Raw genomic sequence first — 27,580 nt, 5'->3', positions numbered from 1 at the left:
TGAATATGTTATCATTGACAACTAATCAAACAAGAGCACCGCCTTGCGGGTGCTGACGCTCATCTGATTTTTTTTGTATAATAGAAATATTGTCCTACCCATGATTTTCTAAGTCTAAAAAGGGCCATCACTCTTGCAAAAAGCAGGATAGAGTTATGTTTCTTGATGTACAGTGTCCACTTATGATGGTGAAAAACTGTTGCAAGTTTTAGAGCAATAGCTTTGATCGTTTATGAGAAAAGTTGACTTAAACATAATATTCAACCAAGAAAATGATTTTTCTAAGTCCAAAAGGGGCAATAATTATTGCAAAAAGCAGGATGGAGTTATGTTGCTTGCTGTACAGGGTCAGTTTATGATGGTGAACAAGAGTTGCAAGTTTTAAAGCAATAGCTTTGATAGTTTAAGGTTTCGATGGAGGCCTTGAGAAACAAAAATCAAACAACACCAAATCATAGAAAGAAAGAGTTGTTTGACATGAAAATTGAACAGCATGTAAAACATGTATATTACTTTACGAAACAAGTGTCAGTATACTGATATAAACATTGAATTCCGGAAAAGGGCTGCCTAAAGGGGCTCCACTTCCGGACAGTTAAACGCCTTTAAAAACTCACCATTTTCAAAGAACTGTTACACATGTTCGTTTTGATGCATTTGCAATAGCGTGCGAGTGGTGAAATTTCGCATAACAAGGTGGAACACAGTTTTCAGCAATTGTTTATCTTTATTTCTTTACAAATGGCATTCATTTTCAAAGGGAGACAACTGTTCCCAATTATTTTAAGTACAAATGGCATTCATTTTCAAAGGGAAACAACTTTTTCCGATTATTTTAAGTAATCTTTGAGAAAAAGTTGTCTCCCTTTGAAAATGAATGCCATTTGTAAAGAAAAAAAGATAAACAATTGCTGAAAACTATGTTCCACCTTGTTACGTGAAAATTCATCACTCGCACGCTATTGCAAATGCATCAAAACAAACATGTGTAACAGTTCTTTGAAAATGGTGAGTTTTTAAAGGCGTTTAACTGTCCGGAAGTGGAGCCCCTTTAGGCAGCCCTTTTCCGGAATTCAATGTTTATATCAGTATACTGACACTTGTTTCGTAAAGTAATATACATGTTTTACATGCTGTTCAATTTTCATGTCAAACAACTCTTTCTTTCTATGATTTGGTGTTGTTTGATTTTTGTTTCTCAAGGCCTCCATCGAAACCTTAAGAGAAAAAGTTGACCTAAACATAAAACTTAACCTAGAAATCTGATATTTTCTAAGTCCAAAAGGGGCCATAAATCTTGCAAAAATCAGGATGGAGTTATGTTTCTTGCTGTACAGGGTCAGCTTATGATGGTGAACAAGTATTCCAAGTTTCAAAGCAAAAGCTTTGATAGTTTAGGATAAAAGCTGACCTAAACATAAAACTTAACCAAGAAAACTGATATTTTCTAAGTACAAAAGGGGCCATAAATCTTGCAAAAAGCAAGATGGAGTTATGTTTCTTGCTATACAGGGTCAGCTTATGATGGTGAACAAGTATTCCAAGTTTCAAAGCAACAGCTTTGATAGTTTAGGAGAAAAGCTGACCTAAACATAAAACTTAACCAGGCAACGCCGACGCCGACGCCGACAACCGCTCAAGTGATGACAATAACTCATCATTTTTTTTCAAAAAATCAGATGAGCTAAAAATAACTCGAGTCTAGCAATTTCAAAAATTATCCTGTGAATTCTATGCAGTTTTAATGATAAATAAGACCTTTCTTTCCTTCCCTAAAATAATTATATTTTTTAAACACAACTCAAGAATTCAGCTGTTATAACCATAAATGACTGATATATTTTTATATACAAATTCATGCCCATTTTCAATTTAAACTTCACTACATAAAACATCAAATGAGCTTCTATGAACAGAAAACATTGTTATTAGGCAAGAAAACACTAAAACATGATGACTGTTTATTTACAGTGATTGTATATTAATAAATTTCATGAGACTAGTTCAGATAAATTCGTCCTCTAATCATACTAACATATTTTCAATACATTCTTACTTCGTCTCCCCACATGTCATTATCAGGATATTATTTCCCGATATTTTCACAGCACAGTATCACATTTTCCTGATACCAATTTCATGTTTTCCAAAAACCATTTTCACATTTTGCCAAACCAAATAAAACCCAATATCACTTTCCCTTTTTCCGAAATATCTGTCTATTTCACATAATTATTACCCAACATTAAATTCAGGCATTTCAATACAGTCCTTCTATATTTCCCAATGCAAGTTTCACATTTTAAAGTAAGACTTTCACATTTTCAATACCATTTTTACAAATTTCCCCCATTTCTAATTTTCACATTTTCACAAAATCACGTTCACATTTTCCCTCAAAATCAATTACACATTTTTCTAAGATACCAGCATCACACATTTTTCTAAAAGTGTTGATAAATAAACTATATCTATATTCCACAAATATGTCGAAACTACCCTAATGAATGCACCATCTCCCATCATGCCTTAAGGAACTCTCTAACTTGTACTGTAAAATCATTTAATTTCGTGGGCACTAAATTTCATGGTTTTCAGGAAAAAGACTTTTTAAAGGGACTAACTCACACATTTTAGGTGTAAAATAATCTATCTCAAAAATCCATAAAAAGTGAGTACTCTGAAAGTGACTAGTTGTACAAACTTGACATACATTTTTTGAAAGATATTCTTAAAACTAGAGCTGCTTTTGAGAAAAGTGCATGTCTCCCACAACTGCAATTCCAAATCAGATTATCTAAAACAATATTTAAAGGGCCACAATTCCGAAGTGCATGGGCTGATTTGGCTAGTTATCGAACCTGGCCGAGGACGTATGGTTAAACACGTTTTGTTCAAGTTTGGTGAAGATCGGATGAGAACTGTTTGACTTAAAGCGCCGACAAGATTTGTGACAGACACACAGACAGACGGACGGACACACAGACAGGAGTAAATCAATATATCTCCCACACCACTGTGTGGTGGGAGACATAAATAACCAACAATATTGTGCAGAAGGTAGTAAACCATTGCAACCCTTTTGAAATAATTCAGAAACATACTTTTTACATTTTTACTAATATCTAACTTTCATTTTCACCTATTTTATCATTTCTCAGTGTCATATACACATTCTATGTTTAACTTGGTGGAAATAAAAAATTCCACCTACTCTACGGGCGAGTAACTTTAATAGGGATATCAATTCGTGGATTTTAAACTTTGAATACAATGTATAACATGAGTAAGGATTTCATTTTTTTTTTGCTGGGGTTTAAATTTAAGTATTTACTCAAGAAATCCATGAAATCAAGTCCCCCACAAACATTAAAAATGTCACACTTTGTAAACACCTATGAAAGCCAGTCTAAGGAAAGTTTCTCCTTTGTTGCTAATGACACATTGTCATCTGAATTGTTTACAATTCGTAAGTATTTTGGAAGTGGACACACAGTCACGATAAATGTGAAAATATACTGTGATTTCACATGCAAAATATCTTGTGGTTTTGCCCAGAAAAGCCACTTCATGAGGATATAACTCACATTTGGAATTCCACATATCAAGATAAAATAAATAGAAGGCTTGCCTGTTCATTGCAATTTAATTTTTAGGATTAACACAGTCACGAAATCCATAAAAAATATTACCCCCACAACTATTAATGAATTTGCAGTAGTATTTTATCTGTATCATAAGGCACAGACAAAAATGACTGTTTCTGGTCAAACATTGGAGGTGCTTCGCTTTCCATTTCGAGGGAAGATAAAAGTGTTTTATTGCATTGAATTTTGGATAAACGATATGTACTGTTACTAAAATTCCCAATTATATAACACCAAAACAGGAGGACTGTTTAATTGATTTTTACTGATAATATCTCTTCACTCCCTTCCCTTTATTCCCCCACCCCTTCCCCTCCCCCCACCCACCCAAAATCCCACATTCCCGACCCCTAAAATAATTTACATTCCTTAGTTACTACAAATGTACAAGGAGACAAAAAAGATAAAATTTTCCCAGAAATCTTTAAATGAGAAGGGGCTGAGTTACCCAAAACCATGGCTGCTATTAAGACCTATTGAAGTCTATGACATTTAGTCAATGAGGTGTCTACAACATAATTCTTTTAAGATGGACTGAATATGTCACTAGAAACATGACTGCCCTATATGTTCCTTATTTGGAACAACTACAATGAAAAAATGCTATAATGGGAGTCTTTCGAGGGAATCTCAAAGACTAGTATCTTTCTACAGAGGTACATCATGAACTATGCACAGAATGAGTACAGCTGCACTGAAACAAATGCTAATTTCTAGTACTTTGGTATCGAGTATGCTTGCACTGCAAAGCATGAATAATTTGGTGCAACATAACACAGTGTAGCCTCTCTTTAACAATACCTATGAAAAGTGAACACCTCTCTACAGTGACATAATTTTCGTTCAAATTATATTATGTTTAGTGACTTAAATTTTTTTCAGTGGTGTTCGCTCAAGAGAGGTGACACAGTACATATACTTATAAATTTTGCTGAATTCTTTTACTATGACAAATTATTGGTACGATATAAACTGAATAAGCTGTTTCTGCAAGTACCATAGGAGATGGTTAATAATTTGCCAAACTGGTCATCCTTACAGAGACGCAAGAATTTATTAACATATCAAATTACAATACTTTATTGTAAAACGTGCCAAATAGTGATTTTTACTCGAGCCATAATAAAACCATACTCTTTTTGATAATTAGTCCATAATTGCACTGTGGCAAAATATCCCAAGGTGCCTTGTATATCTCATTTAGTTGTCTACTTAAATTTAAAAGCCACTTGTAGCCTTTGGTCACATGTGAAAATTAAATTATAATACCAATCAATAAATTAAGATAACAATCTTATACAATAACTAACATACTCAAAATGTAAGAGCCAGTGCCAAACAAAAACACCAAAATGGTAAGAAAATATTTGTTATCAAGATGTCCTATCTTTGGCAGATTAGCCAATTATCCTTAAACCATTAAGGCACTATGGCACTGGAGTGCCTTATCTGCTAATTGAATATCCTAGAACCTTAATTTATAGAATTCCTAGAAAACATCTTGTCGATCTGTCTTAATTTTCAATTATGAGCTTTAGATTTAATGAACTAAGTTTGTGTAAAGAAATTGCAAAAATGCTAATAATATGTAGGTAACTTGAGCACCTTTAAACATTTTCTGTAAATCATGAGCCTTACATCCATATATTAGCTAAATCATATGTACAACCATAGTACACATGCACCACTTTCTTACAAATATTAAACTTAGCAAAGAAACTTTGTAAAGCAAAAAAGTTATGATTTTAATTTTATCAGCCAAAAAATATTTGTGAATACTGCATTCTTAAATGCATTCTTTAATTGAGCCGTGCCATGAGAAAACCAACATAGTGGGTTTGCGACCAGCATGGATCCAGACCAGCCTGCGCATCCGCGCAGTCTGGTCAGGATCCATGCTGTTCGTTAACAGTTTTTCCAATTCCAATAGGCTTAAAAGCGAACAGCATGGAGCCTGACCAGACTGCGCGGATGCGCAGGCTGGTCTGGATCCATGCTGGTCGCAAACCCACTATGTTGGTTTTCTCATGGCACGGCTCAATTCTTAAATTCAAAGACATCAGAAATGTGACAGTGTATATTTCATATAACCGCAATGCTGTTCTTGTTTGGCATGTCTCAAAGAATGATGCCCATGTCAAAAATATATACATGTAATAGCAACTTTACACTGTCAATAAATATATTACAGATCATACTTTCAGCCTCTGAAAAATAAATTATCTGTCTTTGATAAAATAAATCAACCCATAAAACAGTTTCCACTTAGATATGTATCTTTTTTATCTTTTAATATACACATTTTAATTTTTTTTACAGAAAGATACAATGACCATTTCAAAGCAGCATATCAGGGAAACTAAATGATCAAAAATGCAGATGCAATAGTGTAACAAATGCAGGATTTTAACTGACTTCTAAATAAAAGGTTGTGTGAATATTTTTTAAAGGCTTCCAGCAAAATAAGAAGCAGCTCTGGGCAAGGTCAAAGCCAGTGTACATGAAAAGAAATCCAGTATTTCAATACTGTATATATTCAAGAGTTGTGCAAGTGTTTTGCAAAATTGATGCAGAATTTCAACTGGCTTCTAAAGAAAATGTAGGGGGCCAAATATTTTCTGAAGAACAAATGTAAATCTATCATACCTTACTTTTCATTAGATAATTTTGAAAACTTGGGTGTATTTGCCTGACTAGAGTTGAGAACTTATTCTACACTATTTGTCTATTACTACAAAAAAGCAATGGATGAATCTAACAAAAAGCGCATTGTTATTATGTAAAAATAGTGCTCCAAAATTTGAGATGCATCTGCCATTTTTATTTCTATGAAATAACATCCCTCGACGCTTTCAACCAAGTTACATTTCATTTTTTTGACAAATTCTGAATCACGTGTTTATACATTCTTAGTAGCACACATTAATTTAAAGAGGTAAAAGCAAATTATGTTACCCTGTCTATTAAAATCATGTCCTAGTTCCAAGGCTTGGGGGATCAGTCAAAAAATGCAGCCTTGCTATTGGACAAATTCAAAATTGTGATAGAATCAACCAATCAGATGCTGGAGTTCTGAGACTGGTCCCACAACTCAGTTTTATAACCTCCAGCTGGTTCTCTTTTCATCTTTGTTCTTAAAGTGACATTTCATAATTGCGTTGACATTTCGTATTACTTAACATAAGCTAGTCCAGTTATGTTATTTACCACAGTAAGCAAAAAAGTAGAGAAATTGATTGATTAGTTGCAAAACAACTGAAAAATAACTGAGTGTTACTAATTGGAGGTACTAATCCCGCACGATAATTTAAACGACAGCAAGTTTATAATATCGTTTGATTGTTATGGTTCTCATGCATCGTTGAACTCAAAAAGGTTGTCAATGATAGAAGTTAAGTGCATACTGTAATGTTATACAAAAATATTTTCTGTATTGAAACGTTTTAATGAAGAAAAATCATAATCATCAAACATGTTATCGTTTGAGTTATCGTGCAGGATTTATACTGTTTTATGTCCAGTTGATGAGCAGTTTTGGTTTGAAAATCACGCTTCATTACACTGGAGAAAAAGCACATAATTGAAAACTTCTTAAGATTTTTTTTATCAGTCTTATATAAACTATCGACAATACCTCCTGTTCCGATACACTTTCACATCACGCTTTACTGAATGTTTACCAGGAGCGCGTAAACTAAGGATATATCCTAATTTGGTTTCGATGAGCTAAAAATAGCACAGTCTTTCCCCATTTCAATTTAAGTCAGTATTTTCACAGTTTCAATAAAATAAAATGCTTCAATATATTTCAAGCAATTGCTCGTTTAAAATATATGATGGACTGCTAGTTTCTAATAATTTATCTAACGATGAAATGTTGCTTTAAGCATTTTTTTCTCAAAGCTACAAGGATGTTCTTTTAAATACTGAAAGATACAAACCTCTAAAAATCAAAATTGAGCTTTGCAACCTTTATAATATGGTTAAAACATAAATGAATTATGAAGCATTTTCATGAAATCTAAAACAACTCTTCAGCACATTTGTGAAAATGGGTCCCGTCAAGCTTCTGAAATCCTTCAGACACTAAAATTCTTCAATCCTCCAAAAAATCCTTCTGTCTCCAAAAAATACCTCAAAATACCAACAACTAAAAATTTCTCACTAAACATTTTGGAATCAAACAATTCATTTAACAAGGCTTTTGTCTATATCTAACTATACATGTATCCTACACTAGTGCTTATGTCCAATGCTTAATATAACGGGTACAACTGCACCAAAAACTAGAGCAACTAAGTCCAGCTTAGCAAAGCCTTTATGCTCGTGTATAACCACTGTCCCATCTTGTAAAGTCTGTCTTGTCTGACGGCTGGCAATCTCTGGCAGCACGTGCACCGTGGCCACGTATAAAAATGTCCCCGCACTAAACAACATTGCTATTCCAGTTGTGTGAGTGTCATTTAATGTCTCCATACTTTTCTGAAAAAGAGCAAGCGTTTAACAAAATGTTAATTCGAAACTTTCATTGTATATATCAAGTCTTGTACAAATAAAAGATGTAGTGAACTGCATACATGTACTCCTTTTCCTCTAAAATATGGATATGAAACAGCACCAGGGTGTGCCTTAGTAAATTCTCTTCTAAAAAGATATGAAGGCGATGATGCAACAACCATATATATTGACACAAATTTCGTTTAACTTTTTTCTTTGTTCATGTTGAACTCACAGCTGAAGGATTTCGATCGTCTGCCTTGGTATAGGCTATATCAAGGTTTATAATATATTGCCGATTTCCATTTCTTCACGAATGCTATCAGTGTAGGTGGCGAACACATGAGTTAAAGGTTTTATTGTATTTTTCATGGGATATGTAATTTTCGAAAATTTGGGGCCAGAAACAGCCAATACAGGTGCTATTAGGATTTTTTAAATTATGAATCTGAATAACTCAGTCATACATTAAAGAAAGTGAGGATATTTGTTTGTTTTGAGTGAGTGTATCTCTCATTGAGAAGTAAAACAACTTTCATGTTTTCAGGAGCACATAGCCTCAGTGTATAATGTGAAAAGTGTCTCACACAGAGGTGATATGTATTCCACATCTACTCAAAACATTTTTTTTTTATACATAATATATAATAATTTATGTTGAAATACACTCTTAACAACAAACTTGAACCTCAGCTCAGGTAAAATACACACGCCAATGATGTCAGACATTTTGTGATGTTTAAAAGATGCACAGGACAATAATTTCCATCTCATTTTGTTATGCTGTATAACATGAAATTCTCATCCAGTAACATTATCTGAATCAAGAAATATTCTATAAAGAACAAAGCACAATTAAAATTTGTACTCCCATTTGATCTGAAATATTAGAAATTAAGGCACAATGTCCAATTAAATCAGCAAAGCTGTATCACTCAATGTGACTGATATGGATTATGTCTCACTGAAAATTATCATTACCTCACCACAAAAGTATAAAATAAATACATTGTATTTTGACTATTTGATAATAAATTAATTAAAGATATCAAATTTTAGGTACTTCCTTCCAAAATGAAAATAAATTTCAAAATCTGGCTTATCAAGAAGGCCTGAAGTATAAAATAGACCCATAACAATTATGAAAGGATGGAAAATGTATAAAATATTTTTCAGATCCCCAACAATCGATCTAGTACTATCTAAGTGAAGTAAGGCCACAAATAAAGAAACAAACACTACTATATATTAACAAGGACATCTCATGGTTTTCTTATAATGCAGATTGGATATTTTTCACACTGCTATTAATTCTGCAACTTCACAGTCAGCTGTTATGTTCATTCTTTAAAAATTTACGACTTTTAACTCGAGATATTTCATGACAAAATGCCATTTTATTTTGAATTGGCTAGTCCCACAGCTTGCAAACATTAACGGAAATAAAACCATTGTGAATAAAATCCAATCTACAGTTCACTAAGAATACTAAAAAATTTCTTTTGAATATGGCGATTTATGTCTGATATATTAAACAATAAACAAGCAAACGAAAATAAAAACGGACCTACAAAACAACACAATTTTTGTAAATTTAGGAATATCTTAGACAGGAATGACTCCTGTAACGCTAAAAATGGTTCCAATATTTCCTGTGATGCTAAGCTATTATCCCCATTCTTACCGTTCCTCCAAGAACATATAAAATAAGTGGGAGCTAAAAATTTAAGAAAAGTGAAGTGTTCAAACAGATTACTATCAGGTAGATACACATACAAGCTAGCACACGTTTTTCTCACAATAAAACAGTCTCTACATTAAGGCAATGGGCCCTTAATGGCATTCTGCAATTTCTGTGAGATTTCAAATTTCCATTTTTCATTTTTGTTGTTGGGTTTTACCTCGCATCAGCATAATTATAGGTTATATGGTGACTTTCCACCCTTGATGCACCTCCATGCATTACTTAATCAAGGGTGGGCACATGGGTAGAACCACTGACCTTCCGTAAGCCAGCTGGATGGCTTCCTCATATCAAGAATTCTACACCCATAGTGAGGTTCGAACCCACATCGGGGAGGGGCAAGTGACTTAAAAGTCAGTAACCTTAACCACTATGCCACTGAGGTTCCCTCTCATGTTTTATTTCAACATTCTTCAGTCGTTAACATACATGTAGCTGATACAAGCAATGATTTCGGTGACAACTGGGAAATGCCAAAATCACATACAATGGAAAAGTAATCAAACGGAAATTACAGCTTGGCATTATGGGTGCGTTACCTTAAAGTCAATAGATACCAAAGAACTGGACATAAATGGGGTTGTTAAACTTGCATGTTACTTTCTAATGTTGTATGTTCCTGTAAAGTGCACAATAAAGGCAATATATGATACAATGTATCAAAATATTATGGAAAGATGCTTGCATTCCGGACAGAATTTTCCCGTGCTTCCAACGATGCTGGAAAAACTTGTCTTACACCATGGGATGGTGTAAGATGGTTCTCAACACTCAATTTATTAATGAATGCGTAAATTTGTTCGCTACTACAATAGAATAATGTTGGTTTTTTAAATTCTATTTCTTCCATTATTTGATGCAAAAAAAGAACTTTCTCACTGATTGTAGATGTGGAAGGAAATATCTGGTTCTCAGATCATAATGGCCTCGTTGCTGCCTAATCAGTTACCCTCGAGTCAGATATTCCCACCTGCACCTACAACCTGGACAAGACTCTTATAATTAACACTGACCAAGACTGCCTGAAAAAGATCACAACCACATCCATAAATTTAGTGTAATTCAATAACTTTAAAGAGTTAAATAAACTATTTTAAGAGAAACATCAAAGAATTTTCTTTATATAATTTATGTGTTTTGTAGTTCTCTGTTTTCTATCTATAACTTTTTGAATCAACAATTTGACACATCTCCCCCTAACAAATGGAGACCTAGTTGTTTTTCATACAAACAAATGGTCCAAGGGAGGTAAATACAAACTTTCAGTCCTGAAAACACACACACATAAAACAGTTCAAGACATACAGAGTACTTCCCCTTGAAGAATAATAATCATTTAGAAAAGCATTTTCAGCTGGGCAGATTGATATAAACAAGTTTGTTATTTGATTTGGGTTAACTAACTGGGTTAACCAATAAGTTATCAAGAAAATTAAATATTATACTTATTATATTATATATATGAATATATTTTATTTACTGACTGATCATTTTCAGAATGACAGGCATATCAAATATAAATTTTAATTATACACGTGTTTATAAGCCATATCAAATACACAATTTTAATTTTAAACATATCGTTTTAAGCCATATCAAATATGTTTAAACATGTCTTTTTTACCCATATGAAATATAAAATTTGAACACGTTTTTCCTAGCCATATCAAATTTAAGACTTAAACATGTTTTTAGCCAGGTCAAATATAAAATTTGAACATATTCTTTTACCCATAACAAAAAAAAAATTTAAACCTGATTTTTCTAGCCATATCAAATTTAAGATTTAAACACGTTTAAATTAATCTGCTGAACTGAAACACAATCCTAAACAATTAGTACTTACCTGATTTAAACACATATATGTTAATATAGCTCCTACTGGTGCTGCTGCAGCAAATATAAATAAATGTCTTCTTATTCTAGTTCTATCAAATCCTTCATGAAGTAAAAATGATACGAGACCAAAGGCTGCTGGCGCCTGAAATATAGATCAAGATTTTCCACAAAAATATATACAAATTAGCTGGTCTATAAAAATCAAGTTCTTTTTTTTTTCTATATCATGTGACTTACTATCGCTGAAGTAATCTTGTTGAGTTTCCTTGGAAAGTTTAGTATATACTTGGAAAACAACTTTTTTTTCTATTTCTAAAAACACAACAATTAATACAGCGAATTAATACCAGGACAGTCATTCTATAAAGAAAATTTATAACTTAAAATATTCATTATCAAGTATCTTTGAAAACCTGTGATTTTACTGAAATGATACAATATTTGTGGATCTGAAATTTTTGTTGCCATGAAAAAATTGTGTCAATTTTGTACATCTTGTCCTTCGTGGTTGTGATATAAAATGAGCCGTGCCATGAGAAAACCAACATAGTGGCTTTGTGACCAGCATGGATCCAGACCAGCCTGCGCATCCGCGCAGTCTGGTCAGGATCCATACTGTTCGCTTTCAAAGCCTATTGCAATTAAAGAAACTGTTAGCAAACAGCATGGATCCTGACCAGACTGCGCGGATGCGCAGGCTGGTCTGGATCCATGCTGGTGGCAAACGCACTATGTTGGTTCTCTAATGGCGCGGCTCAAATAAATTTAGAAGATCCTTTGGAAGCATAGAATGTAACCTTAGAGTCAAAGCCTTGCTTGTGCCAACAGATATTTCTAGATCTAGAGACGACAAATTCTACATCTTAGACATTATGTCAAATGAAGAAAACTTTATGTCTATAAAGTCATATGGATGTAAACCGCTAATCCATTACACATTTAACTGTTTCAGCGGTCAGTTATCAGTTAATAAAATCATTCTGAAAGTTCTTTTCTTTTAATAAACAACAATGAAATTACTTTGTTTTACTTGAAGTTTCTGATTATCAGCATCCATAATTGAGCCGCGCCATGAGAAAACCAACATAGTGTGTTTGCGACCAGCAGGGATCCAGACCAGCCTGCGCATCCACGCAGTCTGGTCAGAATTCATGTTGTTGGCTAACAGTTTCTCTAATTGCAACAGGCTTTGAAAGCGAACAGCATGGATCCTGACCAGACTGCGCAGATGCGCAGGCTGTTCTGGATCCATGCTGGTTGCAAATGCACTATGTTGGTTTTCTCAAGGTGCGGCTCATATAAGTAAGTCCTAAAATATAGTTCTGTGGTTATTACAGTGGTATTCAAACTAATAACATTTTATAACTCCTATCTGGTTCTTGCAAAAAGATCAAACCCAGAAACTCTAGTTACAAGATTCAGTTTTCAAACATTTTCAGTTAATTTCAACCTATGAATAAAGACCACCTGCCGTAAAGACCATTTCTTGGCCTTGTGAAAAATAGGCCTTATTTTCTATTTGTGTATACAGATTTGACTAAGCGAATTAATTACAGTATATAGGATCATATTTGAAAAGGTTTTCACTTTGCTAATTTCCGTGAACTAAGCGACAGCTCTCATGAATAAGTAAAATCCTTACCTCCAAACAGATTAAACATGTTCGTATTCTTAATAACATGAATAAATCTGTTGTCCATCAAATCGCGAAATAAAACTGATATAAAAATTATGCAATCTACAGTTATAATTTGAAGATACATTGTAGTTCTAACCTTATGTAACATGATAGCTACAAACACTATAAGTGTTAGATGAGCAGTTGACATAGATACAGCAGCACCCATAGCAATACCATCAGCTGAAATCATAACATTTGTAAGCCATTTATGTATGTAATGATCCAAGTTAACATTTAGTAAAGATTTTGCTTCAGCCAATACGCAGTTAATGTCAAGACAAAATCCTCCCAATAACTTTCATTTAAATTCAAATGTATAAAGTTGGAGATACACACAGAATTACATAGAGGATATTTGTTTGTTTTTCGTGAATATGGAATATATCTCACTTCGAGGTGAGATATATTCTATATTCAAGAAAAACAAACAAATTTTCTTTTTATTTTATGCTGAATTACATTGAGATGTGCATTTTGCAACTATTTTAATCTCAGCGCGGGAAACAGACGCGCGTAAACAGACATGATGTCAGACGTGCTGTGACGTTATAAAGACACATGCAACATAAAGTTCCATTTTGTTTTATTTCTTGCTGCATAACGGTATGAGATTCTCTTTAAGTAAAATAATTTGAATGGAGAAATATACTATAAAGAACAAAGTGTGGCTACAATTTTCATCCTGTTTTAAGCAAATAATTTTAAATTCATACACAATGTAATGAGGGGGCAGAGCTATATCTCTCACAGTGTGAAAATATAGATTTCATATTTTCACAGTGTGAGTGATGAAATATGAAAATATTTAACTGATAGAATACAGTATTTCATTAGTTAGCATAAAATAAATGTTTGTTTTTGGCGTCACTTTAAACAATATTTCAGTTACGTAATGGCAAGCAGTTAAAACTAGAAAATGCTTTTGTAAAACAGCGCATGTCTCCCCCAATGCAAAGTCCTATACAAGAAGTCAATAGGGGTCAGGAGCGAAAGTCGAAGAGACACTGATGGTTGGCTGCAATAGGGATCATCTACTTGGCATGTCCAGTCATCCCGCTAAATTCCAACACTCTTGGCCTAGTGGTTCTCAAGTCACTGTTCAGGCTCCTGTGACCTTGACCTTTGATCAAGTGACCTCAAAATAAATAGGGGTCATCTACTCTGCATGTCCAATCATCCTATTAAGTTTCAACATTGTAGGTCAAGTGATTCTCAAGTTATTTCTAAAAAATGATTTTACAAGAACAGGCCACTGTGACCTTGACCTTTAATAGACTGACCCCAAAATCAATAGGGGTCATCTACTCTGCATGTTCAATCATCCTATGAAGTTTCAACATTCTGGGTCAAGTGGTTCTCAAGTAATTGATCAGAACTGGTTATCAATGTTCAGGCCTCTGTGACCTTGACCTTTAACGGAGTGACCCCAAAAACAATAGGGGTCATTTACTCTGCATGAACAATCATCCTATGAAGTTTCAACATTCTGGGTCGAGAGGTTCTCAAGTTATTGATTGGAAATGGTTTTCCATGTTCAGGCCCCTGTGGCCTTGACCTTTAACAGAGTGACCCTAAAATCGTTAGGGGTCATCTACTCTGCATGACCAATCATCCTATGAAGTTTCAACATTCTGGGTCAAGTGGTTCTCAAGTTACTGACCGGAAATGGTTTTCAATGTTCAGGCCCCTGTGACCTTGACCTTTCACAGAGTGACCCCAAAATCGTTAGGGGTCATCTACTTTGCATGACCAATCATCCTATTAAGATTCAACATTCTGGGACAAGTGGTTCTCAAGTTACTGACCGGAAATGGTTTTCAATGTTCAGGCCTCTGTGACCTTGACCTTTAATGGAGTGACCCCAAAATCGATAGGGGTCATCTACTTTGCATGCACAATCATCCTATGAAGTTTCAACATTCTGGGTCAAGTGGTTCTCTAGTTATTGATCATAAATGGTTTTCCATGTTCAGGCCCCTGTGACCTTGACCTTTGATGGAGTGACCCCAAAATCAATAGGGGTCATCTACTCATCATGACCAATCATCCTATGAAGTTCAACATTCTGGGTCAAGTGGTTCTCTAGTTATTGATCGGAAATGGTTTTCAATGTTCAGGCCCCTGTGACCTTGACCTTTGACGGAGTGACCCCAAAATCAGTAGGGGTCATCTACTCTTCATGACCAATCTTCCTATGAAGTTTCAACATTCTGGGTCAAGTGGTTCTCTAGTTATTGATCGGAAATGGTTTTCAATGTTCAGGCCCCTGTGACCTTGACCTTTCACAGAGTGACCCCAAAATCAATAGGGGTCATCTACTCTTCATGGCCAATCATCCTATGAAGTTTCAACATTCTGGGTCAAGTGGTTCTCTAGTTATTGATCGGAAATGGTTTTCAATGTTCAGGCCCCTGTGACCTTGACCTTTGACGAAGTGACCCCAAAAACAATAGGGGTCGTCTACTCCAGCAGCCCTACAACCCTATGAAGTTTGAAGGTTCTAGGTCAAATGGTTCTCCAGTTATTGCTCGGAAATGAAGTGTGACGTACGGACGGACGGACGGACGGACGGAAGGACGGACAGGGCAAAAACAATATGTCTCCTGGGGGAGACATAATAACCAATGTTCCTGGATTCTGTACCAGTACTAGCCTGTTTTCTACGAGCCAATGCCAACTTCCCCACATGAAACAGAGTTGGAGGACAAAATGAATTCAGACACAATGTCTTTCAACAAATTTGTTTCTCAGTAACCCTGGGAGGATTTTGTACGAAGATGTAAAATTATGTATATAGAGTTCTGTCCTAAATGTCTACATTTACTGAGACTACTTTCAATGGTCATGGTATTGCAGGGCAGGCTTATAAATGTTAATGTTTTATTGTTGAGAGCTGCATTTTTAATGCTATAACATTAGATTTAAAAACATCAGTACTTTTGAATTAAAAACTACTGTGAAATCATTATTATTCGTGGGAGACTAATTTTCGTGGATTTCTTGGTTGTGTCAATCCACGAAATTTAATCCCAACGAACAAGTAAAATTCCCATTCATTTTATGTTCAAAAGTTGAAATTCACGAATTCATGTCCCCCACGAAATTGCCGTTTTGATCAAAACGACGAAATTTCATGCCCACAAAATTAAATGATTTTACAGTATGCAGTTATTATATGCAGTGGAACTTCATTCAATAGAACTGAGATAATTCTAACACCACCCTTTCGCTCTAACTCATCATGAGGTCCATGCAAAAATTCTATATAATGTATACAGTTTGATAGCTCAAAACTACCGGCCGAGTTCGGCCAAACAAAGTTCGATTTTACCAGTGCACATTATGTTATACTGTAGGGATAAATCGTAGGAATTGGTTGGAAATCTGCAGCAGTTTTAACAGGAAACAAACACAAGTAAAGGCTATTCTAGATTAAAACCTTTGTTAAAGCTCAAATAAATATGAATTTTTAACTTGTCAATAAGCAATTATTTCCTCTCGAACTTATTTAAAATAAACATTACAGGTCTGTAATATAATTTATGATGCTCAAGTTTCGCCATGAAACAAGCATATAAAAAGTAAAGTTGTGTTAACAGCGTGTGATCTTGTTTGCCCATGTTTACTGTCCTGTTAAAACACCCTGTGAAAACGACAATAACAGCATTTTTATGCTAGAATATAATATTTTACTGTAAATCAGTCAAATTCTTCAGTATCTATATCTACAGGTGTTGTGTTATACTGTTCATATAAAATTATGTTAAATTTGTTAAATACTATACCCGCTGCGTGAACTACAAGTCCTAATGTTGCTGTTATTTTATGTCTGTTTTGGGCAGAATTATTTGTAGGTAAATCTGTGTCTGAAAATACAGCAAGAACAAACAACGTGAGACAATGTGCTATAACTGAAAAAGGATAGTTTCAATTTGCAAGCCAAACTGTATTTACCTTTAAATGCTACATGTAAATAAAGCTTGTTTCAATAGGAGCCTTCCATAAGATAACAAATCACAGGGGTTCAGTTCTCAACAATCTGTTACTGGTAAGAAATCTAGGAGATATCCTAGTCATCAAGCTAAGTTAATATGAGCCACATAGTGGTCAGGATCCATGCTGTTCACTAACAGTTTCTCTCATTGCAATAGGCTTTGAAAGCGAACAGCATGGATCCAGACCAGACTGCCTGGATGCGCAGGTTGGTCTGGATCCATGCTGGTCGCAAACGCACTATGTTGGTTTTCTCATGGTGCGGCTCAATATTATAAATTATAAGAACACCTCTGCAATGAATGTGTTTGCGTTTTTTTGTTGCTGTTTAGAATCACATGGACGCAATTCAGGTCATGTGGTGACTTTTCAAGTTTCTGATGACGGAGGAAGAACATTGTTTAGGGGCTGGGCAGGCTCCTGCGTAGAACCACTGACCTTCAATAAGCCAGCTAGATGGCTTCCTCACAAAGAATTCTACACCGCAAGCAAAGTTTTGACCCCACTTTGGTGAGAGTTGATTTGAAGTCAGTGACCTTAACCACTTAGTACATGAATTGCAATCAGACTAACCACTCAAAAGGGCATTTTTCATGAATCTGACTAAACTGTCAATAAAAGGTAACAGCCTAACTCGAATCTAATAAACAATATCTTTAATGTATTTCGCAGCAGCTGGCAACCATTGCTTCAATTATCACATCACTAAAAACCAAGTATGTAGATAAACTGTGCATTTGGCATGTCAACTTTACCATACCTCCATTAAAGCCGTTATTTCACTTCTTTTTACTTTTAAGTAGCGACAACTGCAGCTCAAAATGCTTAGTTTTCTCATGAATGGATTCAAAAAAAATTTCAGTTTAATATGCACACTCATTCTTTGGGGTGAGGGGGGTTTCAATAAAAACTACAGTGATGAACACATGTACCTGCAGGGGCATGTATATGTCCGCCTCCTCCAATCTGGTCAACCAGTAACATAAATATAAACCCAGACACCAGCGTTATCCCTATCAGAGAATGGTCATCTATCATACTGTGTTCATGCTCATGCTCATGTGCAGCCTCTGTACCTTCATGTGCGTGTTCTTTTTCTTTGGCCTCATGTTTAACGTGCTCTTGGTGTTCTTCTGAAATAAGAAATAACAATTACTGTGAAATCATTGAATTTTGTTGACCAGTACAGAATTTTTGGGATTAGACAAAATGGCTATTTCACTGGGATTTTTATTAATCTTTACCCTGTTAAATTTTCAAAATGGACTTGTCCATCATCCAATTTAGGCAATACCATTAAGTTTTTGAAGGGTGTTCACCAAAAATGTACTGACTGAATAACAATCTGTGCTGACCATGATCAGCCTGCATGGATGTGCAGGCTGATCTTGGTCTGCACTGATCGCATTGACAGAAACACTTGCCGCCAGTAGCCTAAAGGTTAATGGATTTTTTTTAAACTTTTGAAATGAATGAGAGTTTTATTTATTCATTGGAAATTAATGTCGTGAATTGGCCTAACCATGAAATCCTCAAATACTTGTCCCACACAAATATTTATGATTTTATAGCATGTAAATGTAGAACATTATGGCCGACAATGTTGTCTGACCATAACATTTCTTCATTATATACTGCACATTACATGTAAAAATCATTTTATTACATTATTTACTTGCCAGTGCTTTCTCAATGCTTAACCCTTTTCCTGCTAAATTTCTATAATGAACTTGTCCATACTTCAAATTGGATAGTACCATGAACTGTTAAAAGGGGTGCTTAACAAAAAGATACTGACTAAATGGCGAACAGTGCAGATCATGATCCGACAGCATATATGTGCAGGCTGATCACGATCTAACTGGTCGCAAAGGCAGAAAAAATCGTGCCCAGCATGGTAAGGGTTAACATATCTTCAGTTAATATTTACGACTTTTCTTTACATATTGACAAATTGCATGAAACATTAAGTACAATGCAACTTTACTGAAGCAAAACATCAACAATATCTAAATGATTACCAAGAGAGCTGTCAACATTGTAACTTGTACATTCCCCCTGAATATTAAATTACAAAGTAATTTTAACTCAAAAAATGGGCATTATAAGTTTTACACCAACTTCCTTTCTATGCTAGTCTACACAACTAGTAACTCAATACTGCTTTCACAGTAAAATGATATCTTCATTTTAAGACGTGTCTAATTTTATATCTGAACATTTTCAGTGATACATATATGTAGCCGGTGCTTGGTTTGTAATCTTAAAACCAACGCTGTGTCGATTTCAAACTCACGTTTACTATATCGACAAAGCCTAAAATTCATGATAACATCTATATTACAAATCATTCAACATCAAGATATAAAATTACAAATTGCATCAATACTAGATATAATTTCATGAAAAGGATAAAAGGCCTAAAAAACAAAAAAGATTTGTTTCGTAAAAATCTAAAAATAAATTAGCTGTAGGTAGTCGGCAAAAGTGTTTTTTTTTGGAATATTTTATAGAAGGGGGAGATTTTCGGAATTATTTTGTCGTCAAAAATTAATACAAATAATGGGTCACTGCCTTTAACAATCAAAGTGATATTTTAACATCACGACCATTGTTTGATAAAAGTTCAGTTTGGCAACTTTTTGTCAAAAAGTTGAAAAAATTATTCCCCAAGGCCATAAAAACATTTAGGGTCGGGCCAAAAATTTAGGGTAGGTCGGGATACCGGAAACAAACAATTTTTTTTTTACGCCTAAATAAATCTTACCAGGATCACTTCAAAAAGATCAAAACAGAGATGGATGTCTGTATATAAAACTTCTAAACATATAAATAGTATTAGTAGACAGTACTGCAAAGTACGTCTTACTTGCATAGTATAAAGAAGTGAAGTGCCCAGAGAAGAAAAAGATAGGCGGGAAGAGAATATTTCACGGGATTAATAGTATAAATGCACATGCAAAACTGGTGAATACATTCATACGACCTTTCACTGACCCATACGACATTCGTTACATCACTGTATAATATAAAGTAAAGACTAACTTTGTATCTACAACGGTCTTTTTTATTTCCTCACGATCCATTTTAACTTTAAAATTGGCTGATGCATACGGTGACCATGATTTTTTAGCCCCAAACCAAGACTTTGAACTTCTATAATGATTTTTTGACCCCTCCTCTCAAAAGGGATAAAACTTCTCCAATACAAATCATTGAGTGTGGTTCTTGATCTTAATAACTGCGTCACAGTCTTATAGATGAAAATGAAAATTAAGTGAAGCAGACTGAAAGGTCATTTAAAATATTCCATGTTTTGTCAGAGTGTTTATCAAATGCTAACTAGAACATGTCTTATTTCCCTTAAACCAAGACCTCTCCTAGTCAGATTGTGTATAGAGACTCCCTGTCTACAATGACCTTTTTAAAATTCTCCGAAGGTTGGTCACTGTAGACAGTCTTTACTGTACTACTATAGTTAGGAAATCAGATAAATACTGAAGTTAGGGAGACAGACGTGATACAGACATTAATATATATTAAAATAAAACACTATCATCGAACACAGTAAAATGTTGCCAGGGTTACATATATAAAGCAATATTAATAACTTTATATTACACCTAAAATATACAGGAACAACTGAAGTGTAAAATTAACAGTCTGGATATAACTTTAAAAAAAAAAATGTACATTGCCTAAAAAGTAATGGTTGCACTGTGGAATATTTCCATTAACTATCTTTTCCCTTGGTGCTTTTCAGCACAATACTAGGTCAATTGTTGGATTAACAAAAAAGGATGTTTTGATAGATACCTGTAAAAATAAGGAACAAGAAAATCTTAAGACTATTAAGAATAAAATTTTTTTTAAGTTAATGGTATTTATTCTATTTGTTCATTTCGGGTTTAACACCATTTTTTTAACAGTATTTCAGTTATTTAACAGCTGGCAGTTAACCTAACCAGTGTTCCTGGATTCTGCACCAGTACAAACCTGTTCTCAGCAAGTAACTGCCATCTTCCCCACATGAATCAGAGGTGGAGAACAAAATTTAATGATTTCTGGCAGAATGTCTTTTATCAATTCGTCACAGACAACATGTGCCTCACCTGGGGATCAAAATCACGAACCCATGATCCGTAGATCTGCACTCTCCCTATTGAGCTATGCGGGCACTTTCTGTAAAATACAGCTAAAATCCTAAATGGTCTTTGAGCAGTGTGGAAGAGACTGTGGAAGATATAGTTTATAAACAAGAGTACCGCCTTGCGGGTGCTGACGCTCATCTGATTTTTTTTGTATAATAGAAACATTGTCCTACCCATGATTTTCTAAGTCTAAAAAGGACCATCATTCTTGCAAAAAGCAGGATAGAGTTATGTTTCTTGATGTACAGTGTCCACTTATGATGGTGAAAAACTGTTGCAAGTTTTAAAGCAATAGCTTTGATAGTTTATGAGAAAAGCTGACTTAAACATAATATTCAACCAAGAAAATGATTTTTCTAAGTCCAAAAGGGGCAATAATTATTGCAAAAAGCAGGATGGAGTTATGTTGCTTGCTTAACAGGGTCAGCTTATGATGGTGAACAACAGTTGCAAGTTTTAAAGCAATAGCTTTGATGGTTTAAGAGAAAAAGTTGACCTAAACATAAAACTTAACCAAGAAATCTGATATTTTCTAAGTCCAAAAGGGGCCATCATTCTTGCAAAAAGCAGGATGGAGTTATGTTTCTTGCTGTACAGGGTCCACTTACGATGGTAAAAAACTGTTGCAAGTTTTAAAGCAATAGCTTTGATAGTTTAGGATAAAAGTTGACCTAAACATAAAATTTAACCAAGAAAACTGATTTTCTAAGTCCAAAAGGGGCAATAATTCTTGCAAAAAGCAAGATGGAGTTATGTTTCTTGATGTACAGGGTCTGCTTATGATGGTGAACAAGTATTCCAAGTTTCAAAGCAATAGCTTTGATAGTTTAGGAGAAAAGTTGACCTAAACATAAAACTTAACCAAGAAATCTGATATTTTCTAAGTACAAAAAGGGGCCATAAATCTTGCAAAATGCAAGATGGAGTTATGTTTCTTGCTATACAGTGTCAGCTTATGATGGTGAACAAGTATTCCAAGTTTCAAAGCAATAGCTTTGATAGTTTAGGAGAAAAGCTGACCTAAACATAAAACTTAACCAAGCAACGCCGACGCAGACGCCGACGCCGACAACCGCTCAAGTGATGACAATAACTCATCATTTTTTTTCAAAAAATCAGATGAGCTAAAAATGAAATTCGAGTACAGATTTTCAATCAATTCTGAGTTACATTAACATAATTATATGTGTACATGTACTTTATGACAAAACTGGAGCATGTGGGTTCATATTTTCTTTTAAAGGGGAACAACTATTGTGCTGATAAACTGAGAACTCGCCTAACTGTACAATTTATCACCCTATAGCATTTAAACAACATGAAGCAGTATGTAGGTAAATTAAATGCAATCATGGTTGGTTCTTTTTTTATTGGGCGTTTTAATGTTTTATGCATCACTGATGTTAAATATTCACACCCTATACAGTAGGCAACTACTGGAGACATTTAGGAAAATAATATACAAGTTATATAGGAAAACACTGTTTCTCACTACTTAGTGTAAGCAGTGGCCTGATGGTAACATGCCTGAGTATGAAACCTGGGATACCTTCCTTCAATTAAAATGACTAACATTGGATCAGAGTCCCCTGTATGGATGCTTTTTACCTGACACTCTTAATAGCATGTGAAGCCTCCAGAATAGGAGCATCTGCAGTATCTTGCACTTACCTTAATTCCACTAAAATTTCTGCCAATTTAAAACTTTTGTTATACTTGCGTTCACTACTTTGTCATATTTAGATATTATCATTATGCCAGTTACCATATAGCTTAGTATTTCTAACAAGTATTAATGGCTTGACCTTCGTGCAAAGGTAATCTTTCAATAGAAGGCATTCCAAAATGCTACCAGCTTTTAAACATATTGTATTATCCGTAATATCTTTAAAGTTTAAATTAAAAGATTTTTTAAAGAGATTACAAAACAAAACAAGACATAAATTGCCCCCCCCCCCCCACACTTAACCAAACAGAACGAAATAAAACAATAATTCTACCTTAGTCTTACTACAACATTTTAATCTTCAAAATACATACTTTTTCAATTAAATAAATCAGCATGAAGAATTTATAGATCGCAGCAAGAGTGGGGGGAGAGGGAAACAGCATCTATAACCCAAGTCGCGCCAGTCATAATTAATTACAACCTTAAAAGGATTTTCCTCTTAAAAGGCGGAAAAAGCAGAACGCAAATACATGCTGTTTCGGCAGTTAATGACCCTATTAGCTTATTTTACTCTATGAATACAAGTGTTACCCCACTTAGTGAACCATTCACAAGCATTTCTACTTCTGTAACATATTTTTTACGCTTACTGACCAAATATACTAGCATAAAATTGTGCAAATTTAGTGTATAAATATTCATAAAAGAAAGCTTAACTCCCAAAGTGGTAGATATTGATACAGATTGAATAGTATTTTATAAGTACAAAAAATAAATTATTAAAGTGTTATTTGATTTTGTTGCATTTTTCATATGTTAATGATGACATATTTTAGCAAATGTGAGAAATTTCATAAACGACTATCAATAATATGGAAGATATTGCCAGAATATTGAGGGGGCATCAAAAATTTTGATATGTGCGATATGATTAAAATGGGTCTTGGATGTATTTACGATACAATCAGAGCAAGGGTGGATCTGGGACAATGGTTTGGGGAGGAGGTCTGGTAGAATCTGTAGATGGTCCAGGGGCATGTCCCTTTCCAAATTTTTAGGCAATCATACCTTAAAAAGTGCAACCTGATATATATTTCAGTAAACGATTTTGACAGAATGTCTCCTTAGGAATGTGTAAATGTTTACAAACAGCCCTTTTTTCCAAACATCAACCTATAATTTTGGGGAAAATCCTGTAATAGGTCTCAATTTTTGGCTATCAGAGATATACACTTGCCAGATTTGAAAAAGGCAGACATTTCTAATCTGCCCTTCTAGAGAGCTCTGTACTATGTTCCTTTGCATCTAATACATTAAATGCATTACAATTTAGTGTTAAACTTATATTCTGATATAAAAATACAGTTGCATCTTTATCGTGACCAGTTTACCAACCATAAACTCTGCTTCTGAAGAATGCAGCAGCCACAAAATAAAATCCACAAGTTACTAAACCTTTCCTTCAATGAATCTGTCATAAATGAGCCGCACCATGAGAAAACCAACATAGTGCGTTTGCGACTAGCATGGATCCAGACCAGCCTGCGCATCCACGCAGTCTGGTCAGGATCCATGCTTTTCGCTTTCAAAGCCTATTGAAATTGAGAAACCATTAGCGAACAGCATGGATCCTGACCAGACTGCACCGATGCACAGGCTGGTCTGGATCCATGCTGGTCACTTGCAAGATGTTGGTTTTCTCAAAACAACTCCAGACGAACACATTGTGTTTAGCTCTACTTTCCAGAAGAACTTCAGTACCTCTGCATTTGCGGTCAATTATTCTCCATAATTACAAGCAATCGTTTTTGACTTCAGCTGAACTCTCAGACTGACAGAACTAGTCTTCTACTCAGGCAATTTTTTGTTGGAAACTGAGCCTGAAATAAAGACTGCTCTCCCTGGAAAATGTTACTTCTAAAATGCCCATTAAGAATTCTCTAAATCTAATTTTTTTTGGCTTTTTTTGCCAAAGAATCGTTTCGTTAAATACGACAGCATTAAAATGTACTATAATGTCTTAAATCCAAATGCAGAAACCTGCAAAATTCGCACACATTGTAGATGCAGTGTTTGTACATCTTACAAAAAAAAAAAAAAAAGGGATTCCAAAAGTCATGAGAAAAAGCCAAAAACAAAAGAAAATACGAGTATAAATACATACGTGCAGTGGCTATTGACATAGCATGGATTCCTTCTGGTATAATAACTGCCAAAGCTGTGCCAACAAGAAGACCCGCTCCTAGTACTGTGACCAGCTTTAATTTGTCCTGGAAAAAAACCCATAAATGTTTGTTAAGCAAGTGCTAGGTTAAAACATTTAATCCCATCTTTAAACCTTTAACCTGCTGGTGGCAAGTGAATTTGCCTTTGCAACCAGTGCAGACCAAGATCAGCCTGCTTGATCATGATCTGCACTTTTCGCTATTCAGTCTATGAATTTTCAGTGAACACCCCTTTGAATAATAAGTGGTTCTGCTCAAACTGAATGATGGACCAGTCCATTTTAGAATCATAGCAGGGTAAAGGTTAAGGTAAAGACAAGATTTCAGTAATTTCTATTCAGTAATATTTTTTCTGAGCATGGTTATGGCATTTTTTTGTTGTCATGGAAACCATTCTCATAATTATACACTACATTTACTGCTGAAGAATGTTGAAATAACAGACGATAACACAAAATCCCACAGTAATTACCAAAAAAAGTTTAATGCTGTTATGAATCCACTAACTTAACAGTATTTCAGTTTCGGAAAAGTGGTCTGTCAACACTACGATGTATTTGTTCTTAGATTTTGAACCAGTATTGACTTGTTGTCCGTACTTAACTGACAACTTCCCAAAACATGACAAGTTTGTGGGAAAATGACTACAGCCATATTACCCACAGGTGCTCGTCCAAACTTGGTACCCATATATTTTGGTCCCCCATAAAAAAGTTAAAAACTACTGTTTTTAATCCTAAAGCGAAAAAAAATTTTTATTTTTTTACTATTATACTGATACCGGTACATTGAAAAGGTCCCTATGTTGCCGTAACGCTATGGAGGTTTACTAGGACACGCTGTGGAACAACCAAAATGTCCAGTTCAGTAACAAAACAGGCCTTGCTGCCATTTACACATCGGGCATTTAGAAAATGGTAAACAATGTTTTTCTGCCTAGTCTGCTGCCTAAATAACTTACATTTAAACTCAAAGACGCCAAGTACAGCATAAGTTTTCTACTTTCGTTTTGCAACGAAATGGCCGATCGTCACTGACAAGTTTTACAAGCGATTAGACAAGTTGGAATGTTTGAATTTAAATGTAAGTTATTTAAGGCTGTTGGCAAGGCAGAATAACATTGTTTACTATTTTCTAAAATGCCCGATGTGTAAATGGCAGCAAGATAGCCTTTATTGTTTAAACTAAACTGGACATTTTGGTTGTTCCACAGCGTGTTCTAGTAAATCTCCATAGCGTTACAGCAACATAGGGACCTTTTCAATGTATCAGTAGAGAATCTATATATTAATACATTTTCTTTTCGTTTTAGTATTAAAAAGGGTATGTAGTTTTTAACTTTTTAATTGGGGACCTATACATGGACACCAAGACTGGACGAGCACCTGTGGTTTTATATTCATGAAACTGTAAAAAATTATCCTGCTTGTTTAGTCTTTTTGAGATGACAGGTGTCCGTAAAAGTTACACATTGTAAAGCATTACCTATAGACATAAGATCAATCACTATGTTATAGATAGAGCTTATGAAGTGAATTCTCCACGAAAAAGAATCCGATAGGGAGTGACCGACCGAGGTTTCTTTTACTCGAAAAATTCTGTTCATGGACTCTATCTGACATAGTGTGAAATCTATGTTTGACCAATCAGAACTGCAGAGTTAGTAATATTTATTTAATTGACGTTTACAAATCACATCGGATTCTCTGCATACCTTTGACTAACGCCTTGAAGTAACAACAAGAGTGCCAGACTGCCACAAAATACGCCCATCATCGAACTTGGCCTAATTCAAGGGCCATAATCCAGGAGTACCTGGGGCGACTTGGCTGGCTGAGATATTATGCCCACAAACATTGTCAGCAAGTTTGGTGAAGATCGGATGAAAACTGTTCGACTAAGAGAGCGGACATGCTTTGGACGCCAACCACCCGCTGCCACAGGTGTTCACATAATATGCCCTGCTCTTTCAGAGAAGTGCATATAAAAATTCGTCGGCTTCCTTTAAAATACAATGAAAGTATGGTCACTAGTATGAATGCGCATTCAGTCAATGCTCTTCAGCGTGTAGAGCCATTATTCGAAAGTTATTGCTACAGTCACATTGGTCTTCAGGAATAAGAAGCCACATTTT

The 27,580-nt window shown here is 34.8% G+C and overlaps 1 protein-coding gene across 2 annotated transcripts in view; it reads right to left on the bottom strand.

Annotated features, from left to right (window-relative positions):
• Window positions 1-1,821: 1,821 nt before the first annotated feature.
• Window positions 1,822-27,580, bottom strand: part of LOC123538327 (zinc transporter ZIP9-B-like) — a 31,172-nt gene continuing 5,413 nt past the window's right edge. The window contains exons 2-7 of one of the 2 annotated variants that reach the window (XM_045322355.2): window positions 25,386-25,491; window positions 18,334-18,534; window positions 17,194-17,274; window positions 13,503-13,588; window positions 11,735-11,869; window positions 1,822-8,129 (exon numbers count right to left, since the gene is read on the bottom strand). In XM_045322355.2, the coding sequence (XP_045178290.1) occupies window positions 7,884-8,129; window positions 11,735-11,869; window positions 13,503-13,588; window positions 17,194-17,274; window positions 18,334-18,534; window positions 25,386-25,491 (855 nt within the window). In that variant the 3' untranslated portion in view covers window positions 1,822-7,883. The other variant, XM_053547312.1, reaches the window with a different exon arrangement.

The sequence above is a fragment of the Mercenaria mercenaria genome, chromosome 1, assembly GCF_021730395.1.
Source record: "Mercenaria mercenaria strain notata chromosome 1, MADL_Memer_1, whole genome shotgun sequence".
Lineage (NCBI taxonomy): Eukaryota > Metazoa > Mollusca > Bivalvia > Venerida > Veneridae > Mercenaria > Mercenaria mercenaria.
The sequence above is the reverse complement of the archived record's forward strand: the minus strand, read 5'-3'. Positions and strand labels throughout refer to the sequence as shown.